This window comes from Rhinoraja longicauda, chromosome 24, assembly GCF_053455715.1.
Source record: "Rhinoraja longicauda isolate Sanriku21f chromosome 24, sRhiLon1.1, whole genome shotgun sequence".
NCBI classification, from domain to species: Eukaryota; Metazoa; Chordata; class Chondrichthyes; order Rajiformes; family Arhynchobatidae; genus Rhinoraja; species Rhinoraja longicauda.
The window spans coordinates 1,658,834-1,679,214 of NC_135976.1; the positions used below are offsets into that span (position 1 = coordinate 1,658,834).

Sequence of the window (20,381 nt, forward strand, 5' to 3'; positions counted from 1 at the left end):
ACCCTCTGAAGCCGGAATCTTTCCCGGTGGGAGAAAGTGCAAGGCCTTGCAATTTGACCCCAGCCTACCTGGGGCACAGCCCCCTTCCCTGAGGATGGAGGCTAGCATCTCGAGCAGCCTGTTGCTGAGGGCCCGGCTGTGACGGGGAACAAAGGCAGCCTGTGTTTATGTGGAGCGTTAACCTGTGGAGGAGGGAGCGCACACTCAAACTGTGAATAATCCCAAGCCTGACAAAAGCTGCAGTGTACGTCTTCAGTTTATGTGCTCTGCGCTTTTTTAAGAAATATTTGTAAAGTTTGATGAGGAGCCAAGACTATTTTAAGCGGGCAACTTAAACGGGCAGGAATTATGTGATTAGAACAAAATACTTCCAGAAAGTTTGGACGTAAAAGGAAACGTGAGAGAGAAGAATAAACAATCAGAGATGGAATCGTGCACGTTGCCTCTTTATCCATTGTGAGATGTGGAATAAACTGTCTCCCAGACTCTACTGCCTCCTGCCCTCTGCCTTTACTCACTGAAGTGCTTCTCCTGCGCTGTTTGTAGCCTTGCCTTCTGCCTCTTTGTTGTGATGGGGTTTGCCATCTTCTGCACGCACAGCCTCCATAGCCACACACACACGCCTGATACTGGGCCACTTCCCCTGACCCATACCCATGTCCTTACAGTTGGGCTGTACCTCAAGTGTTGGTCATGGCCCAGGTATTCCTACACTTCCACGTTAGGAAGATGGCAAGCTTGAGTTGCAGGCCCAGACCACGCTCCTGCCTTCCATGCCATGCACTGGCTCTGGGCAGACTCCCTGCCCTCTGCAATCCATACCAACCTCGCCTTGGGTTTGACTGTGTAAGGGTTAAATCAAGAAGAAATTCCTCACTCAAACTGAGAGTGGAAGTCTGAGAATGGATGTCTCTGGGTGTTAAGGCTGGGGGGTCATTAGAAAATGTCCATCTCTTTGTTATGAATGTTCAGAAGGGTTTAGGAACCATGGCAAATCGGTAAGATCAAGGTGCAGGTTGGTTGTGGAGACCAATGGCCTCCGGCTTCTCATTGAACCGGTGACAACAATCAGCAGACAACATCGATCAATGTTCCCCACCAGGAACACTCACATCTGCCGAGCAGTGATTCGGGGTGATGGACGTGGGCTGGGATAGCAGAGGGCAATAGTGTGTGGAATGGCCGTCCTCTCGAACCACTGCAGTCTGTGGGACAGAGGTAGTTACATAGAAACATATCATATCATATCATATATATACAGCCGGAAACAGGCCTTTTCGGCCCTCCAAGTCCGTGCAGCCCAGCGATCCCCGTACATTAACACTATCCTACACCCACTAGGGACAATTTTTACATTTACCCAGCCAATTAACCTACATACCTGTACGTCTTTGGAGTGTGGGAGGAAACCGAAGATCTTGGAGAAAACCCACGCAGGTCACGGGGAGAACGTACAAACTCCTTACAGTGCAGCACCCGTAGTCAGGATCGAACCTGAGTCTCCGGCGCTGCATTCGCTGTAAAGCAGCAACTCTACCGCTGCGCTACCGTGCCGCAGGAGTAGGCCATTCGGCCCTTCGGCCAGCACTGCCATTCAATTTGATCATTCAAAATCAGTACCCCGTTCCTGCTTTCTCTCCATATCCCTTGATTCCCTTAGCCCTAAGAGCTATATCTAACTCTCTCTTGAATATATCTAGTGAATTGGCCTCCACTGCCATCTGTGACAGAAAATTCCAGATTCACAACTCTCTGGGTGAAAGGTTTTTCCTCATCTCAGTCCTAAATGGTCTGCCCCTTATTCTTAAACAATGACCCCCTCATTCTGGACTTCCCCCAACATGGGGAATAGTTGGAAGGGGTGTAGCACACAAACTCTGAGAGGAGATGACCTGTTAGCAGATCGAAATGCAAAGCAGATGAGACTTGGAGTGGAACTTGGAAGAATCAGAATTATGTTCATAAGTCATTGGCGCAGAATTAGGCCATTCGGCCCATCTAGTCTATTCCACCACTCAATCATGGCTGACTTATCTTTCCTTCCCAGTCTCACTCTCCTGCCTTCTCCCCATAACCTTTGAGATTTAGTGATCTCAATAATGGAGGGAGGTGTTCCTAAATTAATGTCTGTGACTTTCTACAGTGGTGACTGCCATCTCATGTGTGGCTTTGGAAGGGAGGGGATGGATCGACATTGCCAATCCTTGCCTCTACCCTGATTGCCCCTGAGACCAATGTGTTCACCCCTGACCTTCAGACGTGACACTCGTGGAAGATCTGCCTCCACCAGCTGCCTGTTGTCCAATGATCAAAACGTCCTGTCTTGCCCCACATCCTTGTTCAGCAATGTTGGCTTGTTGGCCCTTCGGCAAATAGAGTCACAGAGTGATACAGTGTAGAAACAGGCCCTTTGGGCCAACTTGCCCACCCCGACGACCAACATATCCCAGCTAGTCCCACCTGCCTGCGTCTGGTCCATATCCCTCCAAACCTGTCCTATCCATATGCCTGTCTAACTGTTTCTTAAATGTTGGGATAGTCCATGCCTCAACTACCTCCTCTGGCAGCATGTTCCATACATCCACCACCCTTTGTGTGGAAAAAATTACCTCTCAGATTCCTATTAAATCTTTTCCCTTCACCTTGAACCTATGTCATAGAAACATAGAAAATAGTTGCAGGAGGAGGCCATTCAGCTCTTCGAGCCAGCACCGCCATTCATTGTGATCATGGCTGATCCTTCCCAATCAATACCCCGTGCCTGCCTTCTCCCCATATCCCTTGGTTCCACTAGCCCCTAGAGCTCTATCTAACTCTCTCTTAAATCCATCCAGTGATTTGGCTTCCACTGCCCTCTGTGGCAGAGAATTCCACAAATTCACAACTCTCTGGGTGAAAAAGTTTTTTTCTCACCTCAGTTTTAAATGGCCTCCCCTTTATTCTAAGACTGTGGCCCCTGGTTCTGGACTACCTCAACATTGGGAACATTTTTCCTGCATCTGGCATGTCCAGTCCTTTTATAATTTTATATATTTCTATAAGATCCCCTCTCATCCTTCTAAACTCCAGTGAATACAAGCCTAGTCTTTTCAATCTTTCCTCATATGACAGTTCCGCCATCCCAGGGATCAATCTCCTGAACCGACGCTGCACTGCCTCGATTACGTGGCACTGCCACTGCCTCTGGTCCTCGAATCCCCCACTCTGGGCAAGAGACTCTGTGCATCTATCTATCTATCCGATTTATTCCTCTCATGGTTTTATAGATTGTATACAATAGCTGGTCATTGTACTGAGAGGGTGAGGAATGGGCCACAGACACACCTGCTTCCTTCCTGAGTTGCAGAGCTGGCTGTCCAGGTCGACACTCAGTCATTAAATGGCCATTTGGTAGAGGAGGCTGATAGGGCACAAAGGCATTCCCTCCGAGTCAGGGCATCAGGAGAAAATTAGCGACCGGCAAGAAATGTATAAGATGCATCTGCAAAGTAAAGAAATATGTTTCATTGTGAACAAAGGATACAGATTATGCCGGCTGTATCTTAATGACATTCATTGAATTACCCACAGAAATATAATTTGATCTTGTCATATTTGCAGCGGGCCTGTCACCATTACTGAAGCTGTATTCATTATTGCTTTTGTTTGCTATTAATTTTCATAATTACTAATTGAAAGATGAGGCCCAATATTATCTGCAGGAAAGGGCAAATAAATATGTCATAATTAGGGTTGAAGACAAATTTTGTTTGTCAAATTTCAGTCTGAGTGTTCAGTAACTCCAAACGTGGCTGGTATCAAGAAGAGACCGAATGCACTGGGATTTACTTACCTTTTCGCTCTCTACTTTAGTAATTGCAAAGAGAGCAGGGTGATTGACTAGCATTGTAAGCAGAGAAATGAAATATGATATGATAATTATCTGGGAGAATGTTAAAGTACTGAAGGAAGTCTTTTCTTTAGCCTTCATGCTCGATCCTAAATGCACGGGTGAAATATGCTCTTGGTGAATTAGTTCTCACCACCCTGGCTGCGTTATTATGCTGCGATTCTCTCTCTCTCTCTCCCCTTCCCTGTGTGCTGTTTGATGGGTTTTTTCTACATTGTGAATTCACGCGGGAATTACTACTCATTCATTGCCTCTCCAGAAATTACTTCTGAAATGCATATAATCTAAAAGATGCAAATGAGTTTGACTCGCTGCTCCCTAGTTAATACAAATTATCATCTTTTCCCTCTGTCATTACAGGCAGCAATTCCATCACCCTTTTGTGGTGGGTTTTTAGATATAAAAATAGGCTCTTTTGCGTTGGGAGAGGGAAATTTTAATATAACGTAGGGAGGTAGAGAATTATTTTTAATTATTTTTCCCTTTTCAGCCGGAGTGCCCAGTACACTGGAACTCCCAGTGTTAGAGATGACCCATTTAATCTTGCGGTTTGTTCGGGAACTGTATGCCTCGCCTCGCACTTTAACGCATCTCCTGCCTTCTGAGGGCGGCAGAAATACTGGTCAGGTTCACGGGCAGAAGAATGAGTTTCTTCCCACTGCCGAACCCCTAAACACTCGGAACCCCCGGCCCCGACCATCCCCTGTGATACTCCAACACACAAAACAGTTACAAATGCATCTCCTCCCAACCAACTCTGCGATTGTTTTGCTCTGTGTACTGAAACATGACGGTGGTCTGCACTGTTTGTCGAAGCTTACCTGAAAAGTAAACATCGCAGAGTGAAAATAAAAAACATATTTGATAATAAAGACGTTTTGCTTGGTGCCTTGGTTTGGCGGGGGAAATAGTTTGTACCGTTCACAGAGTCCCACTGGATCTAAGCCTTTAGGTTTTCAGCCTCGTTGTCCGGGAATCCCAACAACAGTGTAAGACAGAGAGATACAGTAACAGTGTAAGACAGAAAGATACAGTAACAGAGTAAGACAGAGAGATACAGTAACAGTGTAAGACAGAGAGATACAGTAACAACAGTGTAAGACAGAGAGATACAGTAACAGTGTAAGACAGAGAGATACAGTAACAGTGTAAGACAGAGAGATACAGTAACAACAGTGTAAGACAGAGATACAGTAACAGTGTAAGACAGAGAGATACAGTAACAGTGTAAGACAGAGAGATACAGTAACAGTGTAAGACAGAGAGATACAGTAACAGTGTAAGACAGAGAGATACAGTAACAGTGTAAGACAGAGAGATACAGTAACAGTGTAAGACAGAGATACAGTAACAGTGTAAGACAGAGATACAGTAACAGTGTAAGACAGAGAGATACAGTAACAGTGTAAGACAGAGATACAGTAACAGTGTAAGACAGAGAGATACAGTGACAACAGTGTAAGACAGAGAGATACAGTAACAGTGTAAGACAGAGAGATACAGTAAAAGTGTAAGACAGAGAGATACAGTAACAGTGTAAGACAGAGAGATACAGTGACAACAGTGTAAGACAGAGAGATACAGTAACAGTGTAAGACAGAGAGATACAGTGACAACAGTGTAAGACATAGATACAGTAACAGTGTAAGACAGAGAGATACAGTAACAGTGTAAGACAGAGAGAGATACAGTAACAACAGTATAAGACAGAGAGATACAGTAACAGTGTAAGACAGAGAGAGATACAGTAACAACAGTGTAAGACAGAGAGATACAGTAACAGTGTAAGACAGAGAGATACAGTAACAACAGTGTAAGACAGAGAGATACAGTAACAGTGTAAGACAGAGATACAGTAACAGTGTAAGACAGAGAGATACAGTGACAACAGTGTAAGACAGAGAGATACAGTAACAGTGTAAGACAGAGAGATACAGTAAAAGTGTAAGACAGAGAGATACAGTAACAGTGTAAGACAGAGAGATACAGTGACAACAGTGTAAGACATAGATACAGTAACAGTGTAAGACAGAGAGATACAGTAACAGTGTAAGACAGAGAGATACAGTAACAACAGTGTAAGACAGAGAGATACAGTAACAGTGTAAGACAGAGAGATACAGTAACAGTGTAAGACAGAGAGAGATACAGTAACAACAATGTAAGACATAGATACAGTAACAGTGTAAGACAGAGAGATACAGTAACAGTGTAAGACAGAGAGATACAGTAACAACAGTGTAAGACAGAGAGATACAGTAACAGTGTAAGACAGAGAGATATAGTAACAACAGTAAATTTCCCCGGTGTGGGACGAATAAAGGAATATATTATTATCATTAACAGTGTAAGACAGTCCACATCATCTGCGCTCTTTAATAAAACCGAACGTAGCACAAAACACACAGCTTGATCAGTGTGAGCATCATCCACAAAGTATGATCACTTGTGCACAATGTGCCCAGAGTTCCGATTGCATTTTGTTTACCGCCAGTTACTGACTGAATGATCAAACAGGCTGTGGGATGGAGGGGCCCAAATTGGCTGCTCTTAATATTCTGTTGATAGAAACCCTGAGCCAACAGGGACATTTCTTGGCAAATGGATTATCTGTATTTGGACTCGGTCTTCTGATTTATTTCTTGTTTCTTTTGTGATTTTTGTGCCTTTTTTATTTATTTGAGAAGGTCCTCTGCGGTTCCCTTATCCCGCTCTGTAATTGTGCGTTTCTCGGACTGTCTGTTCTTGACGGTCTTTGTTTCCTTGCCCTGGCGTACAGTCACATTGTCCGTAACTCTAAGCCCCTGTTTCTCTGTCCCCTCCTCCTTTCAACACCTGCCTTGCTCTCTGATTCAGTGCAAGCCCCTTCATTCTCACCCAGCCCCAGCCCCAGCCCCTTATAACACTCATGACTTGAACAAGGATCCCGACCTCAACCTCACCTATCCATGTTCTCCACAGATGCTGCCTGACCCGCTGAGTTACTCCAGCACTCTGTGAAACGTCACCTATCCATGTTCTCCACAGATGCTGCCTGACCCGCTGAGTTCCTCCAGCACACTTAGTTCCATTCATCCTTTATCTCTGCTCAGTAATAGCCCCATCTTTAAGCTTCCTCAGCTCTGTGTACACATTTCCCACAGCCCCGTTTCTTTATAAATTCCAGCTTCCTCTCCCTCTGTGATCTCCACACTCCGACAAGTCCAGTCTGTGGGGTAACCCCAAATACCGTCGCTTCATCAATACTGTGCATTCCACTCTCCAAACTTCGGAATCCACCTTCTGAGCGCTGGCACTTCCCTGTCACTCTCCTCATCGGAGACATAACCATGCTCTCTGAGCCAGTATTTTGATCCTCTTCTCTGATATCACTTTACAAGTGCTGATTTTGGATAACGCTTCTGTGAAGTGGCGCGGCATGAATCACTATGTTGACTGCATGCTGTAAGTAAAAGGACTTCCCTCTGCCACCTTGGAGCCGCTTTTGATTCCCCGTAGGTGTTAAAATACGGAGGGAGACACAAAATGCTGGAGTAACTCAGCGGCTCAGGCAGCATCTCTGGAGAGAATGGATGGGTGACGTTTGGTGTCGGGACCCTTGTTAAAAGACGGACCTCACTTCAATCCCACCAGTCAACTCCACGATGGCGAATGAATGGCAGAGTTGAGTGTGGAAGGAAGGCGCACCATCTTCAGGTCCAATGTGCAGCTAACTCCACCGGTAGAGATGGTGACAATCTATCCCTGGTTCAAACGCCTCTTCAAATGGTGTTTGAAATCTTGGTGCACGGGATCCATTTGGGACATTGAAAATATTTATTTTCAAATCAGGAACACTTCAAGGGAAATTAAACATTGGAACATCAATGAAATTGCCAAATTACACAATATGATTAGAAAATAATTTACAATGATTTTAGTTCGTCAAGTGTCAAAAGTATTTTATTGTCATATATCACAAAACAGAACGATAAAATTCTTACTTGCAGCAGGAGAATGGATATATAAACATATTACTCTGTAAAACCCATAATAAACAACAACAAAAAAGTTCAGTATAGATGAAAAAAACCCAGATAAATCAATGGACAATAGTAGTGTTTAGTCACAAATAATATCCCAGGATGATATAGCTCTGAGCCTGTTTGGAGGTTGTAGTGAACCTGAAGCTGCTTCTGAATCTGGACATTACAGTTACAGTTTACAGTATCTTTTTCCCGATGGCAGGAGTGAGATGAGAGTGTGGCCAGGGTGGTGTGGGTCAGTGAGAGTGTGGCCAGGGTGGTGTGGGTCAGTGAGAACGTGGCCAGGGTGGTGTGGGTCAGTGAGTGTGTGGCCAGGGTGGTGTGGGTCAGTGAGAACGTGGCCAGGGTGGTGTGGGTCAGTGAGTGTGTGGCCAGGGTGGTGTGGGTCAGTGAGAGTGTTGCCAGGGTGGTGTGGGTCAGTGAGAGTGTGGCCAGGATGGTGTGGGTCAGTGAGAGTGTGGCCAGGGTGGTGTGGGTCAGTGAGAGTGTGGCCAGGGTGGTGTGGGTCAGGGTGGTGTGGGTCAGTGAGAGTGTGGTCAGGGTGGTGTGGGTCAGTGAGAGTGTGGCCAGGGTGGTGTGGGTCAGTGAGAGTGTGGCCAGGGTGGTGTGGGTCAGTGAGAGTGTGGCCAGGGTGGTGTGGGTCAGTGAGAGTGTGGCCAGGGTGGTGTGGGTCAGGGTGGTGTGGGTCAGTGAGAGTGTGGCCAGGGTGGTGTGGGTCAGTGAGAGTGTGGCCAGGGTGGTGTGGGTCAGTGAGAGTGTGGTCAGTGAGAGCGTGGTCAGGTTGGTGTGGGTCAGGGTGGTGTGGGTTAGTGAGAGCATGGCCAGGGTGGTGTGGGTCTCTGATGATGCTGGCTGCCTTTTTGAGGCAGCGACTCCTGTAGATCCATCCCCTTATTGGTGGGGAGGTCAGTACCTGTGATGGACTGGGCAGTGATCAGCACTTTTTGCAACCTGCTTCATTCCTGGGTGTTTGTTGCTGAGCCAGGCTATATGTACACCCAAAGAAGGTCAAGAGGGTATTTGTTGACATACTGAATATCAGTTGGTAGAATTGAAATTCCATAAAATTGCTGCATGTGGTCTTGAGTCAGGTCGTCTGTAGTTAGACAGTCAGGCCAGACCAAGAGTTACTTTATTCTTGACGATATTGAAAGGTTGGAATTAGTGGTTGCTGGTCAGCGTCAGGATGCAGAGAGTTTGTAACATCTGTGCAGTGGATTGGTGCATCACACTGGGGCAGGTGTTGGTCATTGGCTAGTGGGACACGCAGGGGAGGCAGGTAAAGACGCCCTGCAACAGGGACCTCAGGAGAGTTGCCAGCAAGCCGGGGCCTTGCTCTCCTGCATGTCAGGATTCATAATTGGGTGAGATGGGTGCATGGGTGTCCAGCAGACAGTGCATGTGCATTTGAGAATTGCAGCGACTGTCTTCAGGCTTGTATTGCAATGGATTGTGTCAGCAAAAGAAATTCTTATTGAGTTTTATTATATAATTGCACCAGGCTATCTCACAAGTACACTAAGATGCATATCTTTAATGAAAATAATTAATTAAACCATTTTGCCCAATATGTGTTTTTTTTTTAACATTAATTCTTTGAAGAAATTCAGATTGTGAATGAATTTTAACAAAACGTTGAATTGCAACTGAAGCTAATCAGTTTCAAAAATATTTGGCTCAGGCCACAAAATATTACGATTTTATTCTTTCTTAATCTTCTGCCTTTTGTACTCGGTTTACCTTCAATCTCTCACTTTGTCAGTGTTTTACTAAAACTGACTGCATGGAACAGTGAAATAAATTGACTCAATTAAAAGACATATTTATTTCCACAGTTTTTTTATTTCACTCCTACTATTCTATTAGGTTTTATTTTAAGAAAATAGAGGCCTGGATGAGAATTGAACCGTGAAGAAAACCTTGGTCTTTATAACTGATGCTAGCCACACACACAGTACACATGGTGAAAGATTTGTTACCAGTGAGAGATCTTGAAAAATATCAAATGACTATTAGGAACTGAAATACCCTAATGACTGGCATTATCATTCATTATGTAGAGGATCCAGTGGGTACAATTGCTGTCTTTTGTTTTCTGTCAGACTTCAAGACTGAAAGTGATGTGTGCATGATAGTATAATGAAATCGGCTGAAGATAATGGATTTGAAAATATGCAGAAAACCCTTTAGTGCATTTGGAACAGAACCAAGCCTACTTTGAAAGAATTGTCCCAGAATATATTAATGAATTATTCGATACTAAAGATTCTTCTTTTTAATTCAGAATTTTGAAGTGTTTTCTAAATGTAAGACTGAGAGTTGAACCTTTTTTCTCCTTGTGTGCCAGCTAACTTCTCTCGGGCTGCTCTATCTTATTGATGTCACGGCAGATCTTGGAGATAGGGAACAAGTTGCCACTCCTGCATTTCATATTGACTTTTACTCAGGCTGGCGAATGGATGTCGTGCCTCCCATTGTAGGTGGAAGGGCTGTGGTCAGAGGGGCTGCATTGGTGATTTAAGTGCAGCCCAGGTGTGTCCAAGAGTGTGCTTTCCCCAATGATCCAGGATCAGGGTGATCCGAGAGGTGCTATTGTGTCGACCCCATCTCACGGCACCTGGGTTGGTGAGGGTGCAGCTACCAGTTGTTCTGGCTGGTGGTCTATACCCTTTATCTATCAATGCTCGCTCATACTTATTGTCTTTGATGCCCTTTTCCAAAAATACAAGGACTGTGAGCAGGGTTAGCTCAAGCGGTCCTTTGAACTTTCTCTCACATTCAAGAGCACAGCGGATTTGTGAACAGAATACTCAATAGATCGAGCAATGAGCACAAAAATCTCAAAAGGAAATGCAGCGGGTCAGGCAGCTTCTCAGGGGAGAAGGAATGGGTGACGTTTCGGGGCGGTCCCACCCCCTCCCCTGGCATCAGGCTGAAGAAGGGTTTCGACCCGAAACATCACCCATTCCTTCTCTCCAGAGATGCTGCCTGACCCGCTGAGTTACTCCAGCATTTTGTGTCTACTTTCAATTTGAACCAGCATCTGCAGTTATTTTCCCTACTCAAAAAGAAATGCAATAAATTTTTAAAAACAATATGGAGCAAACAACAAAACAAGGCCTGAAGTCCCTTGTGTAACCCGGGCAGTTGGCATGCCAGAGTTCAGCCGGAGGTTGTAGTGTTCATTAACCTGATGGCTGTGGGGCAGAAGCTGTCCCTGAACTTGGATCTTACAGTTTTCAGGCTCCTGCACCTTCTTCCCAATGGCAGGGGTGAAATGAGAGCGTGGCCAGGGTGCTGTGGGTCCTTGATGATGCTGCCTGTCTTTCTGAGACATTGCCTCCTGTAGATCTCTTCGAAGGTGGGGAGGTCAGTACCCGTGATGGACCGGGCAGTGTCCACCACTTTATGTAACCTGCTTCATTCCTGAGTGTTTGCTTTGCTGAACCAATCAACCAGTGAGGAGGGGTGCAAAGTGACTCTCGCCTGAAGTGCCCTGACAATGCCCTGGGACAATGAAAAGGGACCTAGAAGTATTCGTTGTAGTATGTTGTTCAAGAAAAGAAATTAGATTTTCGTTGGTTAACTCTGAAAACAGAACAGTGCGGTTGAATTGAACTCTCTTTCTGCTCCCAACTTCCCTCTCGGTCTGTGTAGGAAGGAACTGCAGATGTTGGTTTAAATCGAAGATAGACAAAAAATGCTGGAGTAACTCAGCGGGTCAGGCAGCATCTCTGGAGAGAGGGAATGGGTGACGTTTCACTGAATGCTGGAGTAACTCAGGGGATCAGGCAGCATCTCTGGAGAGAGGGAATGGGTGACGTTTCACAGAGTGCTGGAGTGACTCAGGGGATCAGGCAGCATCTCTGGAGAGAGGGAATGGGTGACGTTTCACAGAGTGCTGGAGTAACTCAGCGGGTCAGGCAGCATCTCTGGAGAGAGGGAATGGGTGACGTTTCACAAAATGCTGGAGTGACTCAGGGGATCAGGCAGCATCTCTGGTGAGGGAGTGGGTTCCTCTTGGTCTCGGCTTTCCAGCTCTCTCTCCTTTTCCCTCTGCCACTCTCTTGCTTCTGCTGTGTTCTCTCGACATCTCTGTCCTTCCCTCTCTGTTCATCTCCCTTGTTCTGCCACATTTATCCTTTCATTCTTTTTCACTCTTGTTATCTTGCCTCTCTGACCAATTTATTCTTGTATCCTGGTTTCCACTTTTATATTTTCATAGCGAGAATGTTAAAACGTTGATGTAAAATTGATCTGTCAGCTATTGTAATATCTTTATTAACGTGTTCACCGTGAAGACTGAAAAGTCCAACATCAGGCCAATGCTTTCTATCATCGAGATTCCAAAACATGCTTTAAAATGTTACAATAAATACAGGTGTCAGGGGTTATGGGGAGAAGGCAGGAGAATGGGGTTAAGAGGGAGAGATAGATCAGCCATGATTGAATAGCAGAGTAGCCTTGATGGACCGAATAGCCTAATTCGTCTACTATCACTAATGGCCTTATAACCTGTGTCCACTACTCCCATTCCGTAATGCTGGTTTCACTACCTGTATAAGAAGACTGGAGTTGGGAAGATTGCAGAGATGTGTGTAGGAGTCTGTGAGGTGTGGTGGTTATTGATTCTCTCAACAAGTTAGTCTCAGCAATGTGAAAAGTTATTGACTACACAAAGTTTATACAACAACCGTATTACCTTACAGACTGAACAGTTTAAAGGGAAGGTTAGAAACATAGAAACATAGAAAATAGGTGCAGGAGGAGGCCATTCGGCCCATCAAGCCAGCACTGCCATTCATTGTGATCATGGCTGATCATCCACAATCAGTAACCCGTGCCTGCCTTCTCCCCATATCCCTTGATTCTGCTAGCCCTTAGAGCTCTATCTAACTCTCTCTTAAATTCATCCAGTGAATTGGCCTCTACTGCCTTCTGTGGCAGAGAATTCCACAAATTCACAACTCTTTGGGTGTAAAAGTTTTTTCTCATCTCAGTTTTAAATGGCCTCCCCTTTATTCTTAGACTGTGGCCCTTGGTTCTGGGCTCTCCTAACATTGGGAACATTTTACCTGCATTCTAGCTTGTCCAGCCCTTTTATAATTTTTGTACGTTTCTGTAAGATCCCCTCTCATCCGTCTAAATTCCAGTGAATACAAGCCCAGTCTTTCTAATCTTTCCTCATATGACTGTCCCACCACCCCAGGGATTAACATGGTGAACCTATGCTGCACTGCCTCAATAGCAAGGATGTCCTTCCTCAAATTAGGAGACCAATGCTGCACACAATACTCCAGATGTGGTCTCACCGGGGCCCTGTACAACTGGGGAAGGACCTCTTTACTCCGACACTCAAATCTTCTCGTTATGAAGGCCAACATGCCATTAGCTTTTTTCACTGCCTGCTTTGTTATCCAGGTTTTTATCTATTGATTAATGTGTTGCCCAGCAAACATAATGCCTTGAACATGTAGTGGTGTCTGCATTGCTATGCTTAATAAATATATTACACAGGGAACTGTGAACTCTGTGCAGGAGGGTATCTCCAAATAAGAAGATATTTCCAGAAGTATCAATCAATGGTAGAACAAGAGGTGCTTCTTATATATATGATGAATGTTTGTTAACTGAATGCACTTAGAAGGTATGGAGGCATCTTCAATTGTGACTTTTAAAGAGGAATTGGGCAGACATTGGAAGGCAAAAGGTTTAGAGGACAATGAGAATAGAGCAGGGAGTGAGCCAGGAGAGGCACAGTGAGCCAACTGGCCAGTCGCCGTATGTATGATTTGATGGCAAGGAGTGTGATGTCGGGACAGTTGGGGGAGAAGGTCAGGTCATGAAACCTCCAGGAACGAGTCCAGCCCAGAGTTAGCAACCTTGCTCGCTCGCACAGGTCCCTACGACACTGACCGTGATGTAAGTGAGGTGCCACTCTTCATGCTAAACCAGCCACATCCGTTCACAGTTCCCCGGTGAAGCTGGTTAATACCATAGCACTAACCTGGGATTCAGCTGTGCCAATCGGAAACTCTGGCAGTTTTGACAATATTTCATATCATGCCAGGGATTGTATCATTCAAAGTCAATAGACAATAATTAGTGCTCCAATATACTTTAGGTTTAAGGGATCCAATTTCCAGTTCATGTGTAATATACACATGTATATATAACTCACATTTATATAATGATTCGCAATCCTGAGGACACTCCAAATCGCTTTGAAGCCAATGATTGCTTTTCAAATGTAGTCACTACAGTCATAATGTAACAAGTATGTCAGGGAATTAATGCATATTAAGTTTCCATAAACAGTGAGATAAATGACCAGACAATTTGATGGTTAAGCAGTCAATATACAGCCAGTAACTTATCCAAATGAGAAACAGAGAGTCATGGCAGGATTGTTTGTTGATATCGTGCTCGGTTTAGAAGGATAAGATTATAAGAGTTCTTTGAAGGATTTACAGGTTTTGAGCATCAGAGTTCTATGATGGAAACAGGCCAATCATCCCAATGTAACATCAAGTGTACATCAGCATGAGGTGTTGTACAACAACTGCACATGCTTTTAAACAGCCAGGAAAGACAGATGGATTTTGTTTTTTCTAATGAGAAATTAGTGTGTTTAATGAAGTGAGGATGTGATGAAGCAACTGGACTAATGTAAAGTTATTGAAGTGTTTGAACTTCCCACAAACCATTCCAGGCTTCCAGGGACATCTACATCTGTAATTAGCCTGTCAACCGTCCATGCTGAAGAGTTCAAAAGTTGAGAAGTCCCTTGGATTTATGACTGGCAACACGTTGAAACTGATGGGGGTGAACATTGCTAGCGTGCCACAGAGCTGCATCACAGAGCCATAAATCACCAGATCACAGCTTGATAACAAGTCTAAGCTACAAACCGCAGGGCAGCAAGAAATGGGGAGCTCAGTGGGCAAGAGAATCTGTTCCTCCTTTTGACTCCTTTTGGCTGTGTTCCCTGCAGTCCTCTGAGCCTGGATGGAGTGTGAATGGGCTTTGTGTTTGATTGTGCTGGACTTAACTCCCTAATACCATCTTAGAAATGGGAATTCCCTCTGTCATACATTTAATCAATAATGTAACACATCCCTGACTCTCTGTCTAAAGAAGGGTCTTGACCCGAAACATCGCCTACTCCATTTCTGACCCGTTGAGTTACTCCAGCTTTCTTCCACTGATTGAACTATAAAATATAGATTGAAAACAGAATAAAAGTCTTTGCACCAAGCCGAAAGGAAAACCAATAAGTTATTCTCATTAAGGAAACAAAGTGCTGGAGTAACTCAGCATGTAAGGCAGCATCTGTGGAAGGAATAAATAGGTGATGTTTGAGGTTGGGACCTTTCTTTATTCCTTTCACACATACTGAGTTCCTCCAGCACTTTGTGTTTTCCACAAGATTCCACATTCTGCAGTTCCCTGTGTCTGCAGGTTATTCTCATTGAACCAACACTGGGCAGCAGCTCTGGGCTCAGTGCAAGGACAGGGACCTACTGCAGAGCTGCAGTTGGCATCTGCCACATGCCACCATCTCCCAGTGGCCCTGGCACAGGGGACCTGCCACTGGCGCACATCCCCCCTGCACCCTCTCTCCTCCACAGCCGGCCGATGTGTATTAAGCTGTTTCGTTGCCACATGCCTCAAGGACTGACCCTCTCTGACTGCTCTGCAGAGTCGGAGGCGTTGAGAGTACCCAGGTTACATGGGCAGATGCACAACTGTACTCCTCACCTCTGGTTGGAAATTGGCCCAATCCTGTTTCACACCGGATCGTGATCAATAAATATCATGACTTATTCCAGTAACCTAATTTGGCACTTGAGTGCTGGAGTAACTCAGCGGGGAGGCTGCATCTGTGGGAGGAATAGATCGGTGATGTTTTTTTAAGTCAGGACCCTTCTTCACTTGGCACTTGACCAATACACAGCAATGTCTTATCACACCGACACAACTGGTGTTAACTTTCAAAAGACAGCTGGACTCATCGATAATGGGGACCGAGCAGAGGCTTGATATCAAATGGGCAGCTTTATTAAAGACGTTACCAACGTGCTGAGATATTTTGCTGTTGATTCTGAAACGTGAGAGTCTGGAAGCTTTCCACGTGCATGCATGCTGAGTATACTGTGCCCCAAGAGAGGGGATCGTTGGGGTGGAGGGCACTGCACCGAGGAGTCCCCTACAACCTGTTCCTCGTGCGGTTCACAGACTCGCCAGCCGCCTGCCACTTCTGCGGGCTGGAAGAGTGTGTGTACCACGTGTACATGGAGTGTGTGAGTCTGTGTACCACGTGTACATGGAGTGTGTGAGTCTGTGTACTATGTGTACATGGAGTGTGTGAGTCTGTGTACCACGTGTACATGGAGTGTGTGAGTCTGTGTACAACATGTACATGGAGTGTGTGAGTCTGTGTACCACGTGTACATGGAGTGTGTGAGTCTGTGTACCACGTGTACATGGAGTGTGTGAGTCTGTGTACCATGTGTACATGGAATGTGTGAGGTTGCAGCCCCTGGTCCAATATCTAAAGGGGCTGCTCCTTGCCTTTTGGCTGCACTTCACACCCACCACCCTCATCTTTGGACACCCTGTGCGTAGGGGAGAGGGTGGGGGGCCGAAGATGTCCTGGTTGGGTTGTTCCTGGGCCTGGCAAAGCTGGCCATCCGTGAGTCACGGCGCCAGGCGGAAGTGGGCTCTGCCCGAGCCAGCTGCCTACCCCTTTTCCGGGGTTATATCCGTGCCCAGATAGTGTTGGAGAGGCACCACGCGCTGTCCACGGGCACCCTGGGGGATTTCCGGGACCGCTGGGCACCGCGGGGGGTGGAATATTTCCTTAATAAGGATGGGGAAATAGTGATTTAAGAATTTTTTATTTACTTGTACCATGCTGGTGGGTTTTGTTTTGAATTATTGAGTATTGTAAATAAGTATTGTAAATACTTGAATAAATCTATTTTTGGTTTTAAAAGAAAGAGCGGGGATCGTGGATCAATCACTTTGCAATGTTATTCCTCTCTAGGTGTTGAGCCATGATGGTGGAGTCTGCATCAGAGGCAATACGCAGCACTTCTGCCAACCAGAATGGAGTCAGTAGTTTAAGCAGCCAGCCTGATGGTGTGGGGCGAGAGGGCAGCTCGAACGGTGAAGCAAATGGTGAAGTGAGTCCCATGGATCTACTACATCTGCAGCAGCAGCAAGTTCAGGTAGGTCACGTTGTTCCTACATTCATCCGCATGTGATAGAAACACTGATGAGCCCAGTCTGAAGAGACGTGCTCTCCTGACACCTGGGAATGTGCACGGTGACAGATTGGATCTCACGCTGGGTGAAGGGGCTGCAAGTCCGTGGTCATGGCCCTTCGCTGGGAGCTCACACTGGGAGTGACCGCTTGGCAGGATTGATGGGAATGGGATTAAAGATAATGAAACTGAAATCCAAACCCCTTTGCAACGTTTATCCCTCCTCCTGCTTTCCTTCCTCTTGCCAAGGATGAAAGGAAGGAGGAATTCATGGTGTTTAGTTCACTGGGGTTTAGTCTCTAAACCTGTCAGGAATGCAGTCGGTGGACAGGGGTGAAGACTTGCACTTTGTCTGTCTAGCCTGACCTCTCGGCTTGGTCCCACAAGCATAGGGCCACAGGGACAAGATTTGCCAAACACTCAAGTTGCCAAGAAGCGGGAGAAAGTTCAGACAAAGCCTCATGGAGAAGTTTGGAAGGAATGAGTGCTTCGTTATTTAGATCCCTGAAGACCAGAGCTATTTTGCCGTCAGTGTGGAGGAGACCTGTCCTGAAAGGAGGTTGGAGTATGCGAGCTTTTGTTGATGACGTGTGTGGAATGATGAGGCGTGGCAGGGCAGATGATGCTCCCTGGCTGGAGGAGGAACGCCAGGGAATCTTGGTCTTGGTACAAGATATTTTGGGCAGGAATGAGGAAAAATACTTTCGTTAGATGGCCTGGATATGTTTGAAAATCTCAGCCTGAGAGGGCCATGGATGCTGAGCTGTTGGGAATGCTGATATCAACATATCATTGGGCATTAATACAGTCAAGGTAGTTGATCAGAAGTCGGGAAGAGCGGTGGTTGTAAAGATTCATTGATGGTATTGAATGTTGGCCTAAGTCTGATAGTCCATGTGGCCAACTCCTGCTCCTCTCTCTTACTATTTAGGATTGGAAAGAGCACAAACAGAGCTGACGTTGTATTTCAATGGGGACGTAAATAATCTTGTGCGTGATGGATGCTGACATTTCTTTTTATTCTGCCTAATTTAACTTTGAAAATGTTTAGTCATCCCTCATTTTGCCTTTCCAGCTCGCAGAATCTTCCTTCCTGTAGGTGTGATTGGTTAATACCCAAGATTAAGATCAGTGAAATTTGTTAACATTTATATTTCACTCAAACACAAACTCTGGACTCCTACATTTCCTCCTATTTATCTTGAACTGAAGCCAGCATCAAATCTTGTGATGTTCAGATGAATGTTCCGATCTGTTCCAACGTGCCTGAACCAGCAGATATGTATTAGAGCAGACCTTGTTATACTCTCTGATAGACAGATAGAGGCATCTGTGTAAACTGTCGCTGAAGACACTATCCCAGAGCCAGTGATAGCAGCTACCCCATCTCATTGTCTGAACATGAGGACTCTTCCTCAACACTGAGGTCCATCACATTGTCTCTGCAGAAGAAGACCAATTTGCAAACCAACACACTTGATCGGTTATTTCATTAGGATGATGCATTTGGTTCATTGAGTTGACAAGTTTGGCCCTGGGAAGCAGCAAGAGTGTGGGACCCCAGAATGGTCTACAGTATTTTCTCACTAATTAGTCATAGAGTCAGAAACAAGCCCTTATGCTAAACTTGTCCATGCCAACCAATATGCCCCATCTAAGCTTGTCACCCATGTTTGGCCCAAATCCCCCTAAAACTTTCCTATCCATGTACCATTCTAAATGTCGTCTAAATTGAATTGAATATTCCAAATCCAATATCTGACTTAACCGTCTCCTCTGAAATACTTTCTGAAGTGTGATCAGTGTCTTGTGGGAAGTATTGCACAAAGCAAGATCCCACAGGTGCAATAAGATAATCGGCAGCACAGTGGCACAGTGTTGTCTCACAGCACCAGAGACCTGGGTTTGATCCTGACCTCAGGTGCTGACTGTGAAGTTTGCACGTTCTCGCCGTGACCACATGGGTTTCCTCCTGGTTTCCCCCTACATCCTAAAGACATGCGTGTTTCTAGGTTAATTGACCCACTGCCAATTGCCCCGAGTGTGTAGGGAGTGGGTGAGAACGTGGGATAGCATAGTGTGTACGGGTGATTGATGGTCGGCTTGAAATCTGTGGGGTGATGGACCTGTTTCCATGCTGCATCTTTAAACTAACGTAAACTGAACATAATGACCAGACTATCTGAGTGTTAATGTTGGTCAATGGGCAAGGATCAGGTGGGACACAGGGAACAACTGCTGTGCCGTTACCCAAACCAGTGGCAGGTAATATTTCACTCCCTGGGAGAGTAGAAGGGGCAGCAGTTTAAGTTTCTTTACAGGAGCACATCTATAAATGCATCATTTTCTTTACATAGTGATTTTTTATTTATTTATTTATAATGAATGGTCTCTTGATCTCTTGCTATCCACTTTGCTGCTGTAACACTGTAAGTTTCCCCGGTGTGGGACGAATAAAGGAATATATTTATTATATTATATTATTATTATTATTTTTCCCCAAGTGCAGGTGGGAAATTGAAGCACAGATTTCCTGTATAATTTTCCATTTTATGTTGAACTTTGACGCTAAATTTAAAGAACTGATTCTCATACTTTTCTCTCTATTCCTTGTTCCTCGGAGCGAGTGATTGTGACAGGCGATGGTCCTTGAGAGATTATTCAATGAGGAAGTTGCTTTGTAGTTCTTGTTGTCAGAGTAGCATTAAATCCTGTGCCATCACCCATTGGGAAACACAGTGGGGATGAAGGTTAGCAAATGATTACCTGAAGAACTATTTGTGTAACAGAACTGAAAAGCCTATTATCATTTTCCATTTAACCCCCAGGATCTCTGAGAGTTGAGTCTAACACATTGAAAAGTCACCTTGACTGAAGGCCGACATGTTGGCCAAGTATTTACTGGATATTTTACTTTTGTTTGGTTCTTTTATTCCCCCAGTCTGGGGAAATTGAAACCTAAATGGATCAGCGAGCAAATCGTGACATGGAGGATCCATGGCTATTATTTAAACAGCTGGCGGTTTCATTACTGTGAAAACTGGTGACAATTTTGCATTTCTCCCCCTTTATCCTGCCTGAATGTGACAGTGTAATTGTGGACAGCAACAATAGTTTCTTGCATTGCTTCATCATAGTCAAATGACCATCTCATGATGTGAAGATAGACACAAAAATCTGGAGTAACTCAGCGGGACA

General features: G+C 45.2%; 1 protein-coding gene across 1 annotated transcript in view; it reads left to right on the top strand.

Annotated features, from left to right (window-relative positions):
• The window catches only part of foxp4 (forkhead box P4), a 319,253-nt gene that overhangs the window by 69,120 nt on the left and 229,752 nt on the right, over positions 1-20,381 (top strand). Inside the window, 1 exon segment of the mRNA XM_078420290.1 lies at positions 16,964-17,147. Within this exon segment, the coding sequence (XP_078276416.1) occupies positions 16,974-17,147 (174 nt within the window). The 5' untranslated portion in view covers positions 16,964-16,973.